This window comes from Somniosus microcephalus, chromosome 7 (assembly GCF_052327205.1).
Source record: "Somniosus microcephalus isolate GS21.2 chromosome 7, FLI_Smic_1.0, whole genome shotgun sequence".
Classification (NCBI taxonomy): domain Eukaryota; kingdom Metazoa; phylum Chordata; class Chondrichthyes; order Squaliformes; family Somniosidae; genus Somniosus; species Somniosus microcephalus.
In genome coordinates this window covers 160303206-160320681 of record NC_140993.1, presented here as the reverse complement: position 1 = coordinate 160320681, position 17476 = coordinate 160303206, and the positions used below count along the sequence as shown (strand labels likewise).

General features: G+C 52.9%; 1 protein-coding gene across 1 annotated transcript in view; it reads left to right on the top strand.

Moving 5' to 3' along the window:
• trpa1b (transient receptor potential cation channel, subfamily A, member 1b) overlaps positions 1 to 17476 on the top strand; it is a 207151-nt gene that overhangs the window by 89880 nt on the left and 99795 nt on the right. Inside the window, exon 14 of the mRNA XM_085993966.1 lies at positions 16303 to 16393. Coding sequence (XP_085850092.1) covers positions 16303 to 16393 — 91 coding nt within the window. The remainder of the gene's footprint in view (positions 1 to 16302; positions 16394 to 17476) is intronic.

The following is a 17476-nucleotide window of genomic DNA, read 5'->3' as shown; positions in this document are numbered from 1 at the left end:
TGCGTCCGAGTAAATCTGCTGGCATTCCTGCATCCTCCGCAAGTCAGCGGGATCCGTGACCATGAGGAGCACGTCATCGGCGTAAGCCGAGAGGACCACCTCCACGCCCGGCCCTTGCAGAGCCAGTCCCGTCAACCTCTTCCGCAAGAGGCGCAGGAAAGGCTCCACGCAAATGGCATATAACTGACCGGACATGGGGCATCCCTGACGCACCCCCCTCCCGAAGCGAAGGGGCGCCGTCAAGGACCCGTTAACTTTAATCAGACACTCCGCGGCGGCGTACAGAAGTCGGATCCGGGCGACGAAATGCGTCCCGAATCCGAATGCGCGCAGAGTCCCGAAGAGATACTCGTGATCCACCCTGTCGAACGCCTTCTCCTGATCCAGGGAAAGGAAGGCGACCGACAGACCAGCCCTCTGGGAGTGGTGGACCAGGTCCCGGACCAGATGGATGTTATCGTGGATGGTCCGGCCCGGGACCATGTAGGACTGGTCGGGGTGGATCATGTGGGCCAGCACGGTGCCAAGGCGAGCAGACATGGCCCTGGCAAAGATTTTATAGTCCGTGCTGAGGAGGGAGACCGGGCGCCAGTTCTTAAGGAGGCGGAGATCGCCCTTCTTAGGCAGCAGGACAATGACCGCCCTGCGCCAAGAGAGGGGCATCTCCCCGGTCGCCAAACTTTCCCCCAGGACCCGCGCGTAGTCGCCCCCCAAGACGTCCCAGAACGCCCTGTGGAACTCCACGGTCAGCCCGTCCAGCCCCGGGGACTTTCCCCTAGAGAGCTGGCGGAGGGCGCCGGTCAGCTCCGCCAGACTTAGCGGAGCGTCCAATTTTTCGGCGCCCTCCGGGCCAACCTTCGTCAGGTCCTCCCACAAAACTCTGCGCGCATCCTCGCTGGACAGATCCGGAGAGAACAGAGCCCCGTAATAGGCGCTGGTCTTCGCGCTGATTCCCTCCGGATCCGAGACCAGAGATCCGTCGTCGGCCAGCAGCCCCAAGAGCTGCTTACGGACCCCCCGTCTTTTTTCCAGCGAGTAGAAGAAGGGGGAGCCGCGGTCCAGGTCCCGCAGGAGCTGGATCCGCGACCTCACGTACGCGCCTCGGGACCCGACGAGCTGCAGGTCCTTCAGCGCGCCCTTCTTCTCTTCGTACACCTTCCGCAGGGCCGGGTCCTCGACGACCTGACCGAGACGGGACTCCAGGTCGAGCACCTCCTTCTCCAACCGCCCGACCCGGGCCTCCCACCTCTTGGTCGACCCCTTCGCGTACTCCTGACAGAAGAGACGGATGTGAGCCTTGCCCACATCCCACCATAGCCTCAAGGAGGGGAAGCCCCCCTGCTTCCTTCTCCAGTCGGCCCAGAATCGACGAAACGAATCCCGGAACCGTGCGTCCTCCAGCAGCAGGTTGTTAAAATGCCAGTACACGGAGCCCCCCCGCGCGTGCAGCGGAGCGAGCTCCGCCCACACCAGGTGGTGGTCCGTGCACGGCACCGGCCGCATGGAAGCTGCCGGAACGCAGGAGACGAACGCCCGGGAAATGTAGAGGCGGTCGATTCTGGACCTTCAGCGCCTTCACTAGCGTGAGGTCTGGGGGAGGGAGTCGGGGTGGAGATTTCGCCAGACGTCCACCAAGTCGAAGGACCCAACCAGGTCCCTCAACTTCTCCATCGCCGCCGGGCTTCGCGGGGGACCCGAACGGTCCCTCGCCTCGAGGGTGCAGTTAAAATCCCCCCCGAGGATGATGCACTCGCCCATGTCGATGGAGCCCAAGAGAGCGGACACTTCTTCGAAGAAGCGCACTTGCTGCGCACTGGTCTGAGGGGCGTACACGTTCACTAGATGGAGCGGCACGCCCCCCAGGCGAACAGTGACATGGAGCAAGCGGCCCGGCACGTGCTCCTTGACCCCCAAGATCTCCGGCTGAAAATGCGGGGCCAGCAAGATAGCCACCCCGCTGGAATTGTTGGAGAGGTGACTCATGCTGACCCCTCCTTGCCACTCCAGGAGCCACGTGGCTTCGTCTCCCGGAACGGTGTGGGTTTCTTGCAGGAAGCACACCGCATACTTCCCGTCCCGAAGGACCGAGAAGTTATTGAATCTGCGGCGCGCCTCCCTGCTGCCGTTGATGTTGAGGCTGGCTATGGTTATCTTCATGTCAGAAGCATAGTGCAACCTCTACCTACACCTCACGGGGCGAGGAAGCGCAGCCGCTGGTCCGCCGCCACTTCCTCAGCAGCCCAGTGAGAAACGTTGTGAGCCGACGCAGCTTGAGCGGGTTCACACCCTCGTCCGCGCCCAAGATCTTAACGGCGGCGCGGACGGAATCGATGAGCAGCGCCAGCTCCGACCACCTGTCGAGGGCCAGCCGGACCTTATTGCGCTGACCCAGGCACGTGGCCATAAAATCCCGGAGTTCCCTTACGGAAATGAGGGGAGACTCAGCAAGGGGCACGAGGTCATCCATCGCCACGTCGGCGCTGGAGTCCGAATCGTCCTCCGTGCCCATCACCGAGTCCCCATCCTCCTCCAGGGGGTCGTCACCAGTGGCCGACCCGTCCGCCGCGCAGTGCGAAGCGAACGACTCGGCCGCGCCAGCCAGCCCCGCCTCCGCCCGGATCCCACCCCCAGGATGGGCGGCAGAGGATTTCTCCCTGGGCTCCTCTAGGGGTGCCGGGCCAGAAGACGGCGGCGGTTCAGAGCTCCCCTCCGCCTCAGACACTGGAACGACCGGAGAAACCGGGGAGAGAACAATTTCCAGCTCCTCCAGTACGTCCGGCACCAGAGATGCAGCCAGGGGGCCATCCTCCTCCCCGCCACCAACCTCTGACCCAGCGGACGGGGGGTTTTGAATTAAAAGCTCTACCAGGACGAGCATCCCCTGGGAGACGTCCGGGTCGCATTGGGCGAGCTCATTATCCTCGAGCTCGCCCGACCCAGCCCCCAGGCTGCCCGACCCGGCGAGGGGTAATGACACCGATAAAAGGTCAACTTCAATTACTGCCGCGGGTTGTTCCGCAACCCCCCCCACGGGCAGGGTCTCATCCCCATCCCCGGGAGGCACGTGCTGGACAGACACATCTGCCTCAGCCTCCCGAGGGACAGGCGACCCCTGCCGATCGCTGGTGATGACGACAGCGCTGGGGGGGCGGGGGGGCGCAGTACCCGCGGCGGGCGACAACTCCCCCTGCTCGGAGGGACCTTCCACCTCCCGGTCCTCCTCCTCATCCAGGGGGTCGCGCCTTCTTTTTAGCACGGAGGGAGCGAGGAAGACCTCCATGTCTGCAAAGGCCTCCTCCTCGACTCCCTCCGGCGGAGCAGGTTTGTCGGGTTCCTCGGGCCCGAGCCCGGCCGCAGGTATTGGCATTACCGCTGCGGCGGTTGCGGCCACAGGCTCGGGCACGGGGCCCCTCCCGCTCACATCTGCCCTGATCAACTCCGCGAGGAGCGCGGGTGTAAGGGGCTCAAGGGGCAAGGGCTCACCATCCACGGGGGGACCTGCCCTAAGGTGCTTCTTTTTTCCCCGCGCTTTCTTTCCGGCCGGACACGCTCCCTCCCCCCCGCCGGAGGCCTTGGTGGCATCGGCCCCCGACGTCAACCGCGCATCAGACGTACTTGACGCGCGGGCAGATCCGGGGGGAAGGGCGGCGGCGGCGGCGCCAGCCTCGGCCGCACGAGATGATCCGGCGGCCTTGGAGGCAGGGCAGTTCCTCCTGATGTGCCCCACCTCCCTGCAGGCATGGCACCTCACACCGTCCGACGTCCAAAAGGCGCGGTAGGCGGTCCCCTCGTGGAGGACGACGAACGCCCCTTCAGTGTCCTCCTCCCGCGCCAGCTGGATAAACAGCTGGCGCCGGAAGGAGAAGACGTGGCGAAGGCTGGCCTCCCGGAAGCCGAGCGGGATGGGCGTGATCCCCGACCTCACCTCCCCAAGTTGTCGCAAATGGGGAAGGAGGAGCTCACCAGGAACATAGGGCGGGACGTTGGAAATAATGATCCTCTGCACGGTGGCCTCGAGAGGATCCACCGGCAGGAAGGTCCCGCCCACGGTGAGCCCCTTGGCGACAGCCAGGGACACCGCCCGCTCCGACCCCAGGAAGAACACAGCCTTCCCATACATTTTCGAGGCCGCGACGATGGCTGAGGGGCCGACAACCCCAGCCATGGCCTTGACGCAGGCCTCGATGGTCATAGTGGGGTGAGTGTAGCTCTTCACCCCAAGCTTTTTTGTTATTAATCGAAAAGGTGACGGGGCAGCAGGAACAGCGGGAGCAGCTGTGGCTGTGGCTACCACTCTCGCATAGGTCCCGGCTGGCCCCGCCACCGGCGAAGATGCAGTCGCCATTCTGGGGTGCTTTTTTTTAAGGGCTACACTCACCCCAAGTCACAGGCCTGAAGGTGTTAATGGCCTCGGTGTATATATATATTTTTTTGTCCTCTATTGAGCAGAGGGAGCTGATTAAAATGAGGACACACCTCTCTCCTTATTGATTTAAATTGGGAGAGGAGCCCTCTTCCCTCTGCTCAATTGGCAATTAATAAAATAGATAAAACTAAGGTGCCTTAGAAAGACAGGCAGAGAGAGACAAAGAGAGAGAGAGGTGGGTGGGTGGGAAGGAGGGAGGGAGGCCGCAAAGGGCAGTGTTGCCACTCAGGATGGTGGGTGGGTGGGTGTTGGCAGGGTTGCACTCTCCGATGGAAAAAGTCTTTGGCGATGGTGGTCTTCTGGCAGGGGGAGAAGACGTCTTCACCTGGAAAAGCTGGAGAAGCCCAGGCTTAGTCCTGCAACAGGTCTTAACGATGTAATTAAATTAAATTAAGGACTTCACCTTGGGCAGCTCCAAGCTCTCCCAGGGCAGGCAATAGAAGGGATGCTAATTAGTGGTGTGTGTGGCCTAGCTTTTAACAAGAGCACACACACACACACACTACACCCCTTGATGATCCGGCCTTGCTTCTTCTTTTCTCCCCCCACCTAAAATACAAAGTCTTGGGAGAGTGCCCCAAATAACACCCACCTGTAGATGTTCCGGATGAAGTTTTCTTCCCTCCTTTCAAGCAGTTGGTTTCTCTCCCCTCCCTCTCCTGAAGTGGAGGCCAATTTGGGGAGGCAGTGATAGAAAGGCCTCTCCCCTGGTTGATGTTGATGTAGGCCTCCTTTCTCCTTCTCCTCCTCTGTCCTCTCTCTCCAGGCACCTCAGTTGATGTAATAATGGTGGAGTTGGTGGTGGTCCAACGTTCTCCTCCTCTTCCTGGTCAGGGGACCACCACTTTAATCCACTCTCCAAAGTCTGGCTGCTCCCTCTGCTCGTGCTTGCAGCTGAACAGAGGGTAACTTAAGACTGAAGTACAGAAGCCTGCTATGGCTTTATATACAGGGGTGGTCACTGCCGGTACTGCAGTATAGAATCAGTTCTTCTCTTAAAGGTACATACACAACAAATTATGTTCATCTGCACAATTCAATGTCCATGCAACCTTTACTGCACATCTCTAGCTCTTTCCTTTACTTCCACACAGGACCATCGAGAGCCCCCGTCCCCACTGTCCAGAACAGCCTGAGCCTCAAGACTCCTCAGAGGAAGCTGCAACCTCTGAGGGTGCAGCGTCAGCAGAATTCAGCGCACCCAGCACCAGCGCAGACCATCACACCTCGGTGGGACCATCGCGAGATAGAGTAGTGTTGTCACCTGGTGTATCACAGATCACAAGTGAGCATCAGCAGATGGTGGAGACAGGGACAGCAGTGGAGAGTCCTCGTCGGAGGGCGCAGGACTCTGCCAGCTCGGCTCAGCTGCATGTCGACCCTGTGCCTCCGGCTCCATCAAGAAGGAGAGCGGTGCTGGGATTCCAGGAACAGGTGCAGGAGTCTCTGGCAGCTTTTGTCTCCAGAGTCGCTGCGAGTGTAGAGCAAATGGAGGAGTCCATCGCGAACATGAGCAGAGCCTTTGTGGAGGCATTGGCGCATGAACGCATCACCACGGAAAGGATAGCAACCTCCGTGAAAAGGATGGCTACTTCCGTGGTAAGGCTGGCTACCATAGAGAAGATGGCTATGGTAGAGGAGAGGATGGCTACGGCCATGGAGGAGCTTAGTCGCCAGGGTATTGAAAACATGGTCATTGTTCAGAATAGACTGACATCTGAGCGATGGTCAGCTATTGAGCATAGAAACCAGACCTTCATGGAAGTCCTCTGGAGCAGGACTTCCAGTGCAGAAACGGGTCCTCATTGCCCCCCTGAAGTGCAGCAAGGTGCTGTCAAGTCACTTGTTAGCTCTGAAGTGGGGCTGACCCATGAGATGGATGTTGGTGTCAGACAACAAGGAAGTGGGGGCTCCTCTCCAAGCGCTCACACGACAATGACACTGCAAAGCCTTCTGTCAGAGCCCCACCAGAGTCGTCACCCAACTGAGATGGGCGTCTCATCCCCTGCATCGCCGCAGGAGCAGCAGACTGTTGCCGAGCCCTCACAGGTTCGTAATCCCAGAGGACGTCTGCCAAAGGTGTCGAGACAGGAGCAGTAAGAAAGTGAGCAAGGAGCCTCCACATCTGCTGAAGTCACAGGGGAAGCACCACATCGGAGCATGCGTAAGAGGAAGATAAAGCACAAGTAGTCACAAGGGTAGTCACTTGGGTGTTCTGTTGTATTGATTTTTGACAAGCCATCCTTGAATTGTGATGATAAACAGATTTGATGGCAAACTGTTGAAGTTGTGGCCTATGTCATTTCGCAAATGGGACATCCTCACTGAGGGCTTAGGGCGACTTGCATTTGTCAGTATGGTGGTCAGAGTGATAGGAATCCGCAGGTTCTTGTCCATTGTCGATGCTTTGGTAAGAAGGTGCAAGGCAAAAGTGTTTGATTTTGCAGGCTAAGCAAATCTGGCCAACATGAGTGCGCCCCTTTCATCCCGGGCAGCAATGTGGTCGTGCGCTGGTGCCTTCTGGCCTGTGCAGCTTCTGGTGGGTGAGCAGCGGCTTGGTGCTCCTGTTGTTGCTGCTGCTGTTGGTGGTGCTATTGTTCATGGTTCTGCTGCTGCCGCGGCTGGTCTTCATCCGATTCTGATGTCCAGGAGGAAACAAAATAAATGGTTCCCATGCTTCTAGTATATACCTCAGTTGAGGAAGCGCTCAGTTAAGTTGGGGAGAGGGGTTTCGCAGGAGGTCACACTGGAGATGGGTGTCAGGCTCCAAACTTCCACAACAATGGGTATGCCTGCTAAAAGTTCTTCCAGACCTGAGACAACAAAGTTCTGCCACCTGCAAATGATCATTGGTGAAAACTCCTTTTTAATGGTGGATCTGCAGCTGTTAGTAAGCAGTCCACTTGTGAGGCCGCCAGGATTAATTGGCATGTTCCAGAGGAGACGTGCAGGACGGGGGGAAATGTGCTAAAATCAGAAAGGCCTCTCAAAATGGGATTATAGAGGCACTTAACGGGGTCTGAAACCACGAATGTGGGAAAATTGCTCGGAGGCAGAATGGTGGCGGGATTGGAGCCACCCACCATTTTTTGTGATTTTTACAACTCACATGCCTCGAATCCCGCCTCCTCGGGCCTGGCAAAATTGAGCCCTGTATGACTGTGGTGTGCTGCATAACTTTGCTCTGCTGCAGGGTCAAAACATGGAACCACCATGAAGGAGCTTCAGCATAATGAGGAAGATGAGACTAATGACATAGATGGTAGCAAGGAAGCAGGAGGGCTCCAACAGTTGCCTGCAGCCAGAGCTCTTCGACAGCTGAACAATTCCTGGTCCTCCACATTAACAGTCATGCCCATCATCTGTCCCAGTCCTTCCACCCTCCATTAAACTACATCAGTCCAAAGACCAATATTATATTCATGTCATCTGATATTGCAATGTCACCTGCTACTTCTGGAATACTCTCTGCATACACAGATTTCAAAAAACAGTATAATTTTAATGACTTACACAATGCCTGCATACTGATTATCACCCTGATGTGAGTCTCTAGTGCCTATCTTAAGTGCTCTCTTTACCTACTCTAATGCACCTATGAGGTGATTCCCCAGTAGCTGCACCATGGAAGGTGCAAGGCTGCTGTAGCTCAGTCAGGGGCTCTTGAGATGCTCATGGTCGTCTAGGACCTCAGTGCTGAAAGGATCCAGCTGCAAACTGCAGCAACTTGCCATCGGACAGGGCAATTTGGCCGAGCTGCCATTTTTGGCACCGGGCGCACACTGGTCAGGAACGATGTATGTCATCCTGAGAAAGGGCAACATGTTCCCTTTCATTGCACGACTGCCCCTGCTATCAGGCTTTAGCTCAGCACACCTGATCTTCAGAAAAGCAGACTAGGACATCCATGATGAGACTGAAACCCCTATCCATTCAGTCTCCTAGCCTGTCCAAGGTGGAGCAGTGGTGCTCAAAGCCTGCAACGCCCCAGTGTGAGCACCCCTGAGAGATGGTACTACTGGGGCCACAGATTCCTGCAAAGAGGGTCACGGTGCAGCCTCCATTGAGGTGACCACATACTCCATGGTTGACGACAGAGTGTTAAGGCTAGGAGTGAGAACACAAGTTGGTAGTGGACTCCTCTACACTCTCTCACATGCTGCAGAAGCTCCCTGAAAGACAGTAAATTGCATTGAGTAAATGGTGATTCCCAGAAAGCATCTTTCTTTTAAAGAATGGCCCCCTAAAGTCTGGATCTCTGCCCTCTTCAGCAAACCCAGGATGTGTGCTTGCCATCTGGTGAGTTGTTTTCTGGGTTGTTTTTTCCAGCTGCACATGTTCTTATTCACTTGTGCTCTGTGAATCATTCTGTGCTGACCCCTTTAACTCACTATTAATACCACGCACGCTGCAATTTCTGTGCTGGTGTTTGGAAGTGTAATGTATGTACCTTTAAGGGGAGAACTACTTTTTACAGCTCCTGTATACTGTAGTACCGGCAGTGACCACACCTGTATATAAACCCTGAGTAGTGATCTGTACAATTAGTTCTAGAGTAACCCTCATTCAGTACACACCTGTTGAATCGTTCCCTGCAGTCTTGTTGTCTAATTATTGAAGGACACAACATCAAGATACATGGATCTAACATTGGCAACGAGCAGATTCAAACCTACCTGCAACTCTGCATCACCTCCCAGGGATTCGCTCCTGGAGAACAGTGGAAGAAGGCCGAGTCCAGAAGCACGGGCGTCGACCACGGGAAACCCCCCAGTCATCCAGAGGAGATTTGAGCATCGCAGGGGAGGCTGTCGAGAGCCAGGCTTGGCTTTCCAGTCACAGTGGTCCAGCAAAACGGGCTGGCAACAGGTACTGCGCAGACCATTCCCGGACAGCAGCGGCTAGAGCTGACCAAGCGGCACAGGAAAAGGCCGAGCAGCGTCGACGGGGGAGAGAGAGAGGGTAGAGCGCACAGGGCGCAGCCCGTGTTCAGGACCGAGCAGCGTCAACGGGGGAGAGAGGCGAGAGAGAGCAGAGCGCAGCCGGTGTTCAAGGGCCGAGCAGCGTCAACGGGGGAGAGAGGCGCGCAGGAAAACGCGCAAAGCGCAGCCGGTGTTCAAGGGCCGAGCAGCGTCAATGGGGGAGAGCGGCGCGCAGGAAAACACGAGGCGCTGCCATTGCCACGAGGACCGCAGAGAGCGGCATTGGCAGCAGCGCAGGAGCAGCGCATGAAACCCACAGGGCGTCGCCATTTGCCACGAGGACCGCCGAGAGCGGCGTTGGCAGTATCGCGGGAGATGCCATTTTAAGCTGCAGCGGGGAAGAAAGGAAAGCGCGGGAGACGCCATTTTAAGCCGCAGCGGGGCAGAAAGGAAAGCGCGGGAGACGCCATTTTAACGATAGCAAAATACTGCAGATGTTGGAAATCCGAAATAACAACAGAAAATGCTGGAAAAACTCAGCAGGTCAGGCAACATCCGTGGAGAGAAATTTGAGTTGACGTTTCGGGTTGGACCCTTCTTCAAAACTGGAAAGAAAAGAAACTAGATCGAAGGCAGGGCTGCGATCGGACAAAAGAATAAAAGAAACAAAAGAAGTAAAAGAGATTAGAAGCTAGACGAGATGGTAATAGGCTGGGATTAGGTGTAAAGTGCACTGGCAGGGCAAAAGATAGCTGCCAGGTGTGAGAGAGAAACAAAAGGAAAGGGGGGGGGGAAAGGAGTGGAACAATTGCAAGAGAAAATGAAATGGGGGCCGAGCTTATGATCTGAAATTGTTGAATTTGATATTGAGTCCGGAAGGCTGCAGAGTGCCTAATCGGATGATGAGGTGCTGTTCCTCGAGTTTACGTTGAGCTTCCGTGGAACAATACAAGAGGCCAAGGACGGTGAGGTCCGAGTGGGAATGGAGCGGTGAATTGAAATGACAGGCAACCGGAAGCTCGGGGTCACCCTTACGGACTGAACGGAGGTGTTCCGCAAAGCAGTCACCCAATCTGCATTTGGTCTCCCCAATGTAGAGGAGACCGCATCGTGAGCAGCGAATACAGTATACTAGATTGCGAGAAGTACAAGTAAATCGCTGTTTCACCTGGAAGGGGTGTTTGGGGCCCTGGACAGTGGGAAGGGGGGAGGTATAGGGGCAGGTGTTACATCCCCTCCGCTTGCACGGGAAGGTGCCAGGCGAAGGGGAAGGGCTGTTTGGGGTGATAGAGGAGTGGACTAGGGTGTCTCGGAGAGAGCGGGCCCTGCAGAATGCTGAAAGGGGAGGGGAAGATAAGTTTGGTGGTGGGATCACTTTGGAGGTAGCGGAAATGCCGGAGGATGATCCGTTGAATGTGGAGGCTGGTGGGGTGAAAGGTGAGGACAAGGGGAACCCTATCGTGGTTCCAGGAGGGAGGGGCAGGGGTGAGGGCAGAAGTGCGGGAGATAGAACTGACACGGTCGAGGGCAGTGTCAACCACGGTAGAGGGGAATCCTCGGTTGCGGAAAAAGGAAGACATGTCTGAAGCACTGGTGTGGAAGGTGGCATCGTCGGAGCAGATACGGCGGAGGCGGAGAAACTGGGAGAATGGAATAGAGTCCTTACAGGAAGCGGGGTGGGCCATTTTAAGCCAGTCTAACCACACCCAAAAATGCCGAAGAGTGGCAGGATCACAGCATTCGACAATGAAGTCGAAGATTGGACGACATATGTCGAACACATAGAAGTATACTGCAAGGCGAATGAAGCGCCAGATGACAAGAAAGCGCTGGTATTGTTGAATTCAATGGGTGCAAAAACGTATGGCTTATGACAAAACCTAGTAACCCCAGAGAAGCCAGTAGAAAAGGATTTTGAAAACATAGTGTCAATCCTACAGGACCACTTAAACCCCACACCGCTGCTGATAGCAGAAAGATTTAAGTTTCACAAAAGGAACCAGCATAAAGATGAAAGTAATGCTGAGTATTTAACGGAACTGCACAAGCTATCGAAACACTGCCAGTTTGGAACGGGACTAGCAGATACTTTAAGGGACAAGTTTGTGTGTGGGCTTCAAAGTGAAGGAACCCAGAAACGGCTTCTATCAGAAAAGGATCTTATGCTGGACAAGGCTTTCAGCATTGCAGTATCACACAAAGCAGCAGCACGGGGCGTGGCAGAGATACAGCAGAGACCGCAAGAATATGGCACAAATGAAACGTCATACGGAACAGTGAAGTGCTATCGCTGCGGCAGAACAACACACGACCATAATGATTGCTGGTTCAAGGACAAAGTGTGCAGACAGTGTGGAAAAGTAGGACACATAGCAAGAGTCTGCAGGTTGGGAAAGAAAACCAGCAGCAAGAAATCTCCACAGGAGAAGTACAAGAAGGTACATAAGGTGACGGAGAGTAGTTCAGACGAACAGAAAAGTGATACAGACTCCGGAAGCAAGGAGCTGGGTTGTCTGAAACGACATAATGTGATCAAAACGGAGGATCACCAAACTATCTGGGTCACGCTCAAGATAGCAGGAGTCCAAGTGAAAATGGAATTGGACACAGGATCAGCCCTAACAGTCATAAACCGAAGGGACTACAAGCGGCTATTCTCACATATACCCTTGAGAGATACGAAGATTGTCTTGAAGACGTACACGGGGCAAAAAGTCTACCCCAAAGGAAAAGTAAGGGTGAGCGTTATATATAACGGCAAGGAAACACCAAAAATGGACCTATATGTATTGCCAGATGGAGGACCACCACTACTAGGACGTGAATCGATCCGGAAGATACAGCTAGATTGGCATTCCATACAAGCACTGACTGTAGATGCCAAAAAGGATGACGACATCACACCTGGCCGACTGTCAAAAATGCTAACTGACACACAAGAAGTGTTCCAGGAGGGACTCGGAACACTAAAAGGCATAACAGCGACGATCAAAACAGAGGAAAATGCAAGCCCAAAGTTTTTTAAGGCCAGACTGGTACCTTATGCGATCCGCCCAGCCGTCGAAGCAGAGCTGGAAGGTTTGGAATGTTCAGGAGTACTGTCCAAAGTGGACTGGAGCGAGTGGGCTACACCCATCGTTCCTGTAATGAAGAGGTCATTGAGTAATACGCCTGGGGAACCAAAGAAGGTTCGCATCTGTGGGGACTTTAAGGTGACAGTGAACCCAGTCCTTCACACTGTACAATATCCGCTTCCGCGGATTGAAGATATTTTCGCCTCGCTATCTGGAGGGAAACGCTTCACTAAGATTGATTTGGCCCAGGCGTACCTGCAAATGGAGGTAGAAGAAGCCTCGAAACAGTACCTCACGATCAACACTCATAAAGGTCTCTACCAATACAACCGGCTGGTGTTCGGGGTAGCATCAGCTCCGGCCATTTGGCAAAGGGCAATGGAACAAGTCCTGCAAGGGATTCCAGGGACCCAATGTTATTTGGACGACATCCTGGTCACGGGCGAAAATGACAGTGATCACCTCGCCAACCTGGAGCAGGTGCTCACTAGATTGAAGGAATATGGGCTCCAAGCTAATCGCCACAAATGCGAGTTTTTCCAGAAGCAGATCTCGTATTGTGGCCATGTTATTGATAAAGAGGGGTTACATAAGTCCCCTGAAAAGATTGAGGCAGTAGTCAAGGCTCCAGCACCGGAAAATGTGTCACAACTGAGGACGTTCCTCGGGCTGGTGAACTACTACCATAAGTTCTTGCCGAATTTGTCTACAGTACTACACCCACTGAACACCCTACTGCAAACGGGGGTACCATGGAAGTGGAGTGACGAATGTAAACGAGCTTTCCAGAAGAGCAATGCATTGATCACATCAAAGGAGGTGTTGGCCCATTTCAACCCAGCACTACCAATTCGGTTGGCGTGTGATGCATCACCCTATGGCATTGGAGCGGTGCTGTCGCACAAATTCCCGAACGGCTCGGAGAGGCCAGTAGCCTTTGCGTCTCGGTCACTAACCTCAGCCGAGCGTAACTACGCCCAGATTGACAGGGAGGCCCTCAGCCTAGTGTGGGGAGTGAAAAAGTTCAATCACTATCTGCACGGGCAGAAGTTCACCTTGCTGACTGACCACCAACCACTTGTCTCCATCTTTAATCCAAAGAAGGGCGTTCCGGTGATGACTGCGCAACGGCTACAAAGATGGTCCCTTTTTCTAGGGTCGCACCAATATGAAATTGAGTATAAGGGCACGAAACAGCATGGAAACGCTGATGGGCTATCACGCCTGCCACTGCCTACTGCAGAGGAAGCACCGGCAGTGGATCCTGTCAAAATATTTCATTCGACTATAATTGAATGCTTGCCAGTAACTAACGCTGGTATAGAGAAGGAGACCCGAAATGACCCGACACTGTCTCGGGTATATGATTTGACGGTGAAGGGATGGCCAGCACATGGCGACTCACTGTTGCCAGCATTCTCATCCAGAAGAGAACAGCTGTCAGTATGCCAGGGGACCTTGATGTGTGGATCCTGAGTGGTAATTCCACCCAAGTTAAGGGAGAGAGTGCTCAATGAGCTTCACGTAGGTCATCTGGGAGGGGTGAAAATGAAAAGCCTTGCTAGGGCTTATGTGTGGTGGCCGGGGATCGATCAGCAAATCGAGGAGCTGACAAAGACCTGCTCAGGATGCCAGAAGGTCCAAAATGCACCACCACATGCTCCTCTACACCCATGGGAGTGGCCCTCATCTCCATGGCAATGGTGCATATTGATTTTGCTGGTCCATTCATGGACTCAATGTTCTTAATAGCCGTGGATGCACACTCAAAATGGCCTGAGGTGATCAAAATGTCCTCCGCCACCACGGAGAAAACTATTGCAGTCCTACGGACCATTTTTGCCAGGAACAGCTTGCCAGAGCAGATATGCTCTGATAATGGACCGCAGTTTGTGACCGAAGAGTTTCGAAGATTTATGAAAAGGAATGGGGTAAGGCATTACACATCCGCCCCGTATCATCCAGCCACAAATGGATTGGCTGAGAGGTTCGTACAAACCTGTAAAAAAGCAGTAAAGGCCATGTGCGATGACGACATTCCACTGCAGCATAAGGTGGACAATTTCCTGTTAGCCTACAGAAATGCGACACATGCAGTCACCAACCAGGCCCTGGCCATGATGTTCTTTAACCGAAGGTTGAGATCTCGTCTGGATTTGCTCAGACCAAATGTACGAAGAGATGTTGAGAATAAGCAATTCCAGCACATCAATGAGAAGCCGACAAGGAGCTTCATTGTAGGGCAACCAGTCTTGGCCCGCGACTGCCGAACAGAGAAATGGCAACCAGGAACGATATGCACATGGCAGGGGCCACTAATGTATACAGTGGATGTTGGGGAGAACATTGTGAGACGCCATGCTGACCAGATCCTAGAGTCACAGGAACGAGTCAACCCCATGTCTCGCCCATACGTACCTGGTGATGAACCCGATGTACAGGTAGCATCTACCCCAGAAACAGTAGCATCGGAAGCGGATGAACCAACCGACGACAGGGGGCCAGAATCGCCTCCGCACCAAGAGCAAGACACTCGGGAAAGGCGCTATCCAGAAAGGATCAGGAAGCCTCCCCAAAGACTGAATTTATAAATAGACTATTTTCAGCTAATGTTGCATGTTAAAAGTGTTAATTGTAATTAGTTTGATATTTAATTGTTAAATGAGTGTTATGGTACTGTTAATCTAAAAGGGGAGGAATTGTAATGTATGTACCTTTAAGGGGAGAACTACTTTTTACAGCTCCTGTTTACTGTAGTACCGGCAGTGACCACACCTGTATATAAACCCTGAGTAGTGATCTGTACAATTAGTTCTAGAGTAACCCTCATTCAGTAAACACCTGTTGAATCGTTCCCTGCAGTCTTGTTGTCTAATTATTGAAGGACACAACATCAAGATACACGGATCTAACAGGAAGGGTTCTCCCCCTCTGTCTCATAACTTTGCTCTGCAATGGGGTCAACACATGGAGTCACCATTGGACGAGGATCTTCAGCATCTTCTGATGAGGGAGATGATGGATCAAATGGTGAAGGAGCAGTGTGGCTCTAACACCTGCCTGCAGCCTGAATTCTTCAGCAGCAGCTCATTGCAGTGGCTGCAGGGCCCCTGTCACCTGAAGGATCTAGAAAAAAGACAAGGGTTAGAATGTACTGGTAAAGGTAAACAGTAGCAGATGAGTGACAGTGCAATGCAGTATTAGGTTGTCATGCTGAGTGTGTGAATAAGAGATTGCGTGAGCAAGAGAGTTAAGTGGAAAGAGAAAAGGAAGGGATAATACCCAAACACCCTGTTGTGCATGGCCTCCAGCCCCAGCATATCGAGTACTGCTTGTCCTCTCTCTGCCAATGATCTGATGGCCATGTCCTCCATTAATATCAGTGTTTATAATGTGGGGGGACCCCCTCCTCCTGTTTTTGAGATCACTCTGATTCTGTGCCAGCATCCTCAGCAAGAAAAGTTGGAGTGGGTTAGTGTGTCCCCTGTTGAATGGTTTTGAAGATGTGTGAAGCAGTTTAGAATAGTGTGCATGAAGGAGGGAAGAAGCAGCAAGTGTGGTCAAGAGGGGAAAGTAGTTGTGAGAGAAGTAGAAGGTGTTGAGTGTGTGAATGCAAGTGGAAGGAGGTGTAGTAAAGTATTCCATTGTGACTGGAGGAGAGACCTGGGAAGTAGGAAGAAGAAGGATTGATAGTACTGAGGCTAAAATAAGATGTTGCAAGAATGTGTAGAGAAGTCTCACCTTTCCAGTGCAGTGAATTACCTCCCTTCAGGTGAGTGAAGCAATACCATTCTCAGAATAATCAACTCAAAGGTGCACATAACATACCTAACATTCTGCCATGGGACTTGCTATTCACTTTCTAACCCTTTGCATTTAGATTAGAAGAGGCTATGACAACGTTTCTTCATGGCTCCTCCATGAAATGCCCAGCAATGGAGATGATTGAATACCTCCCAGAAGCTTTCAAGGTAAGTTAATTTCTGTAATGTTTGTAAGAAATGCAGTGTAAATGAGATAGACAACTTAGACTGGTTGTTTTGATTTTATCAAATCACCTCATGTAATTTTGTTGCTGATAGCTAGATTTGGTTCCCCGAAAGGCGGAATGTAGTTTTCTTCTATAAGTACAGAATTTTTTTTTAGTTACTTAACAAAACGCAAACTGAAAATTTTCAGAAGTATCTATATGCTTAATCCATCCATTCCTTACAATATTCACAAGATTGGTGAGTCTACGATTACTTGGGGGACAGGATCCTGGCGTTACGCTAAGATTACACACAGCAGTGCCCTCGGCCAATGACCTTGCTAGATTATCCAGGGTCAGTGGGGTAGTCACCCTATTTGAATGAGCTGAGCGGGCACCTGAATCTCTAGAGGTATATCTCAGACACCCACCTTCGTTTAGCTGCATCATACATTGAGTTGGGGTGGCTTCGGGTGCACCCTCGGAAATGCCAACCTATGCCTAGCGGCCTCTGTGCAAAGGGGGCTGCTTGATTTGAATCCTTACCTCTTTGGATATGTTACTTCTCCCAGCAGTATATTGGACTCCAGAATTACACCGGGCCCATGTGAGGCCGGGATGCAGGCATTCCCAGCTGAGGAAGTCCCCACCCCAATTGGCCATGCCTATCCATGTCATTGGCAGGTGAAGGCTCAGTATCTAAACAAGCCCACAAGATACTCCAGGGTCAGTCTGGGAGCTGGTGTATCCAGGTCCTGGCAGAACCTATGGCAGTTCTACCAGACTTTATAGGTTACAAGATATGAAAGGGTCATAGATTTGACAATGGGAATATCCTCAGGGCTGCTCTCATTTATGTGTGTAAATAATTAATGGAAATTAAAATTGAGCAGTTTCTATAATGAGCATCCAATCTGCAATGCCAGTTTAATGCCCGGATGGTAAGTTGAAAATCTACCTGTAAAGTTTCTTTATTAAAGTCTTACAATCCGATATGTCTGTTGGGATTGAACATAGAAAAGTAGAAAAGAAAGCTGCATAGTAAAGACAGGCAGGTATTTAACAGAAAATCATCATCTACTGC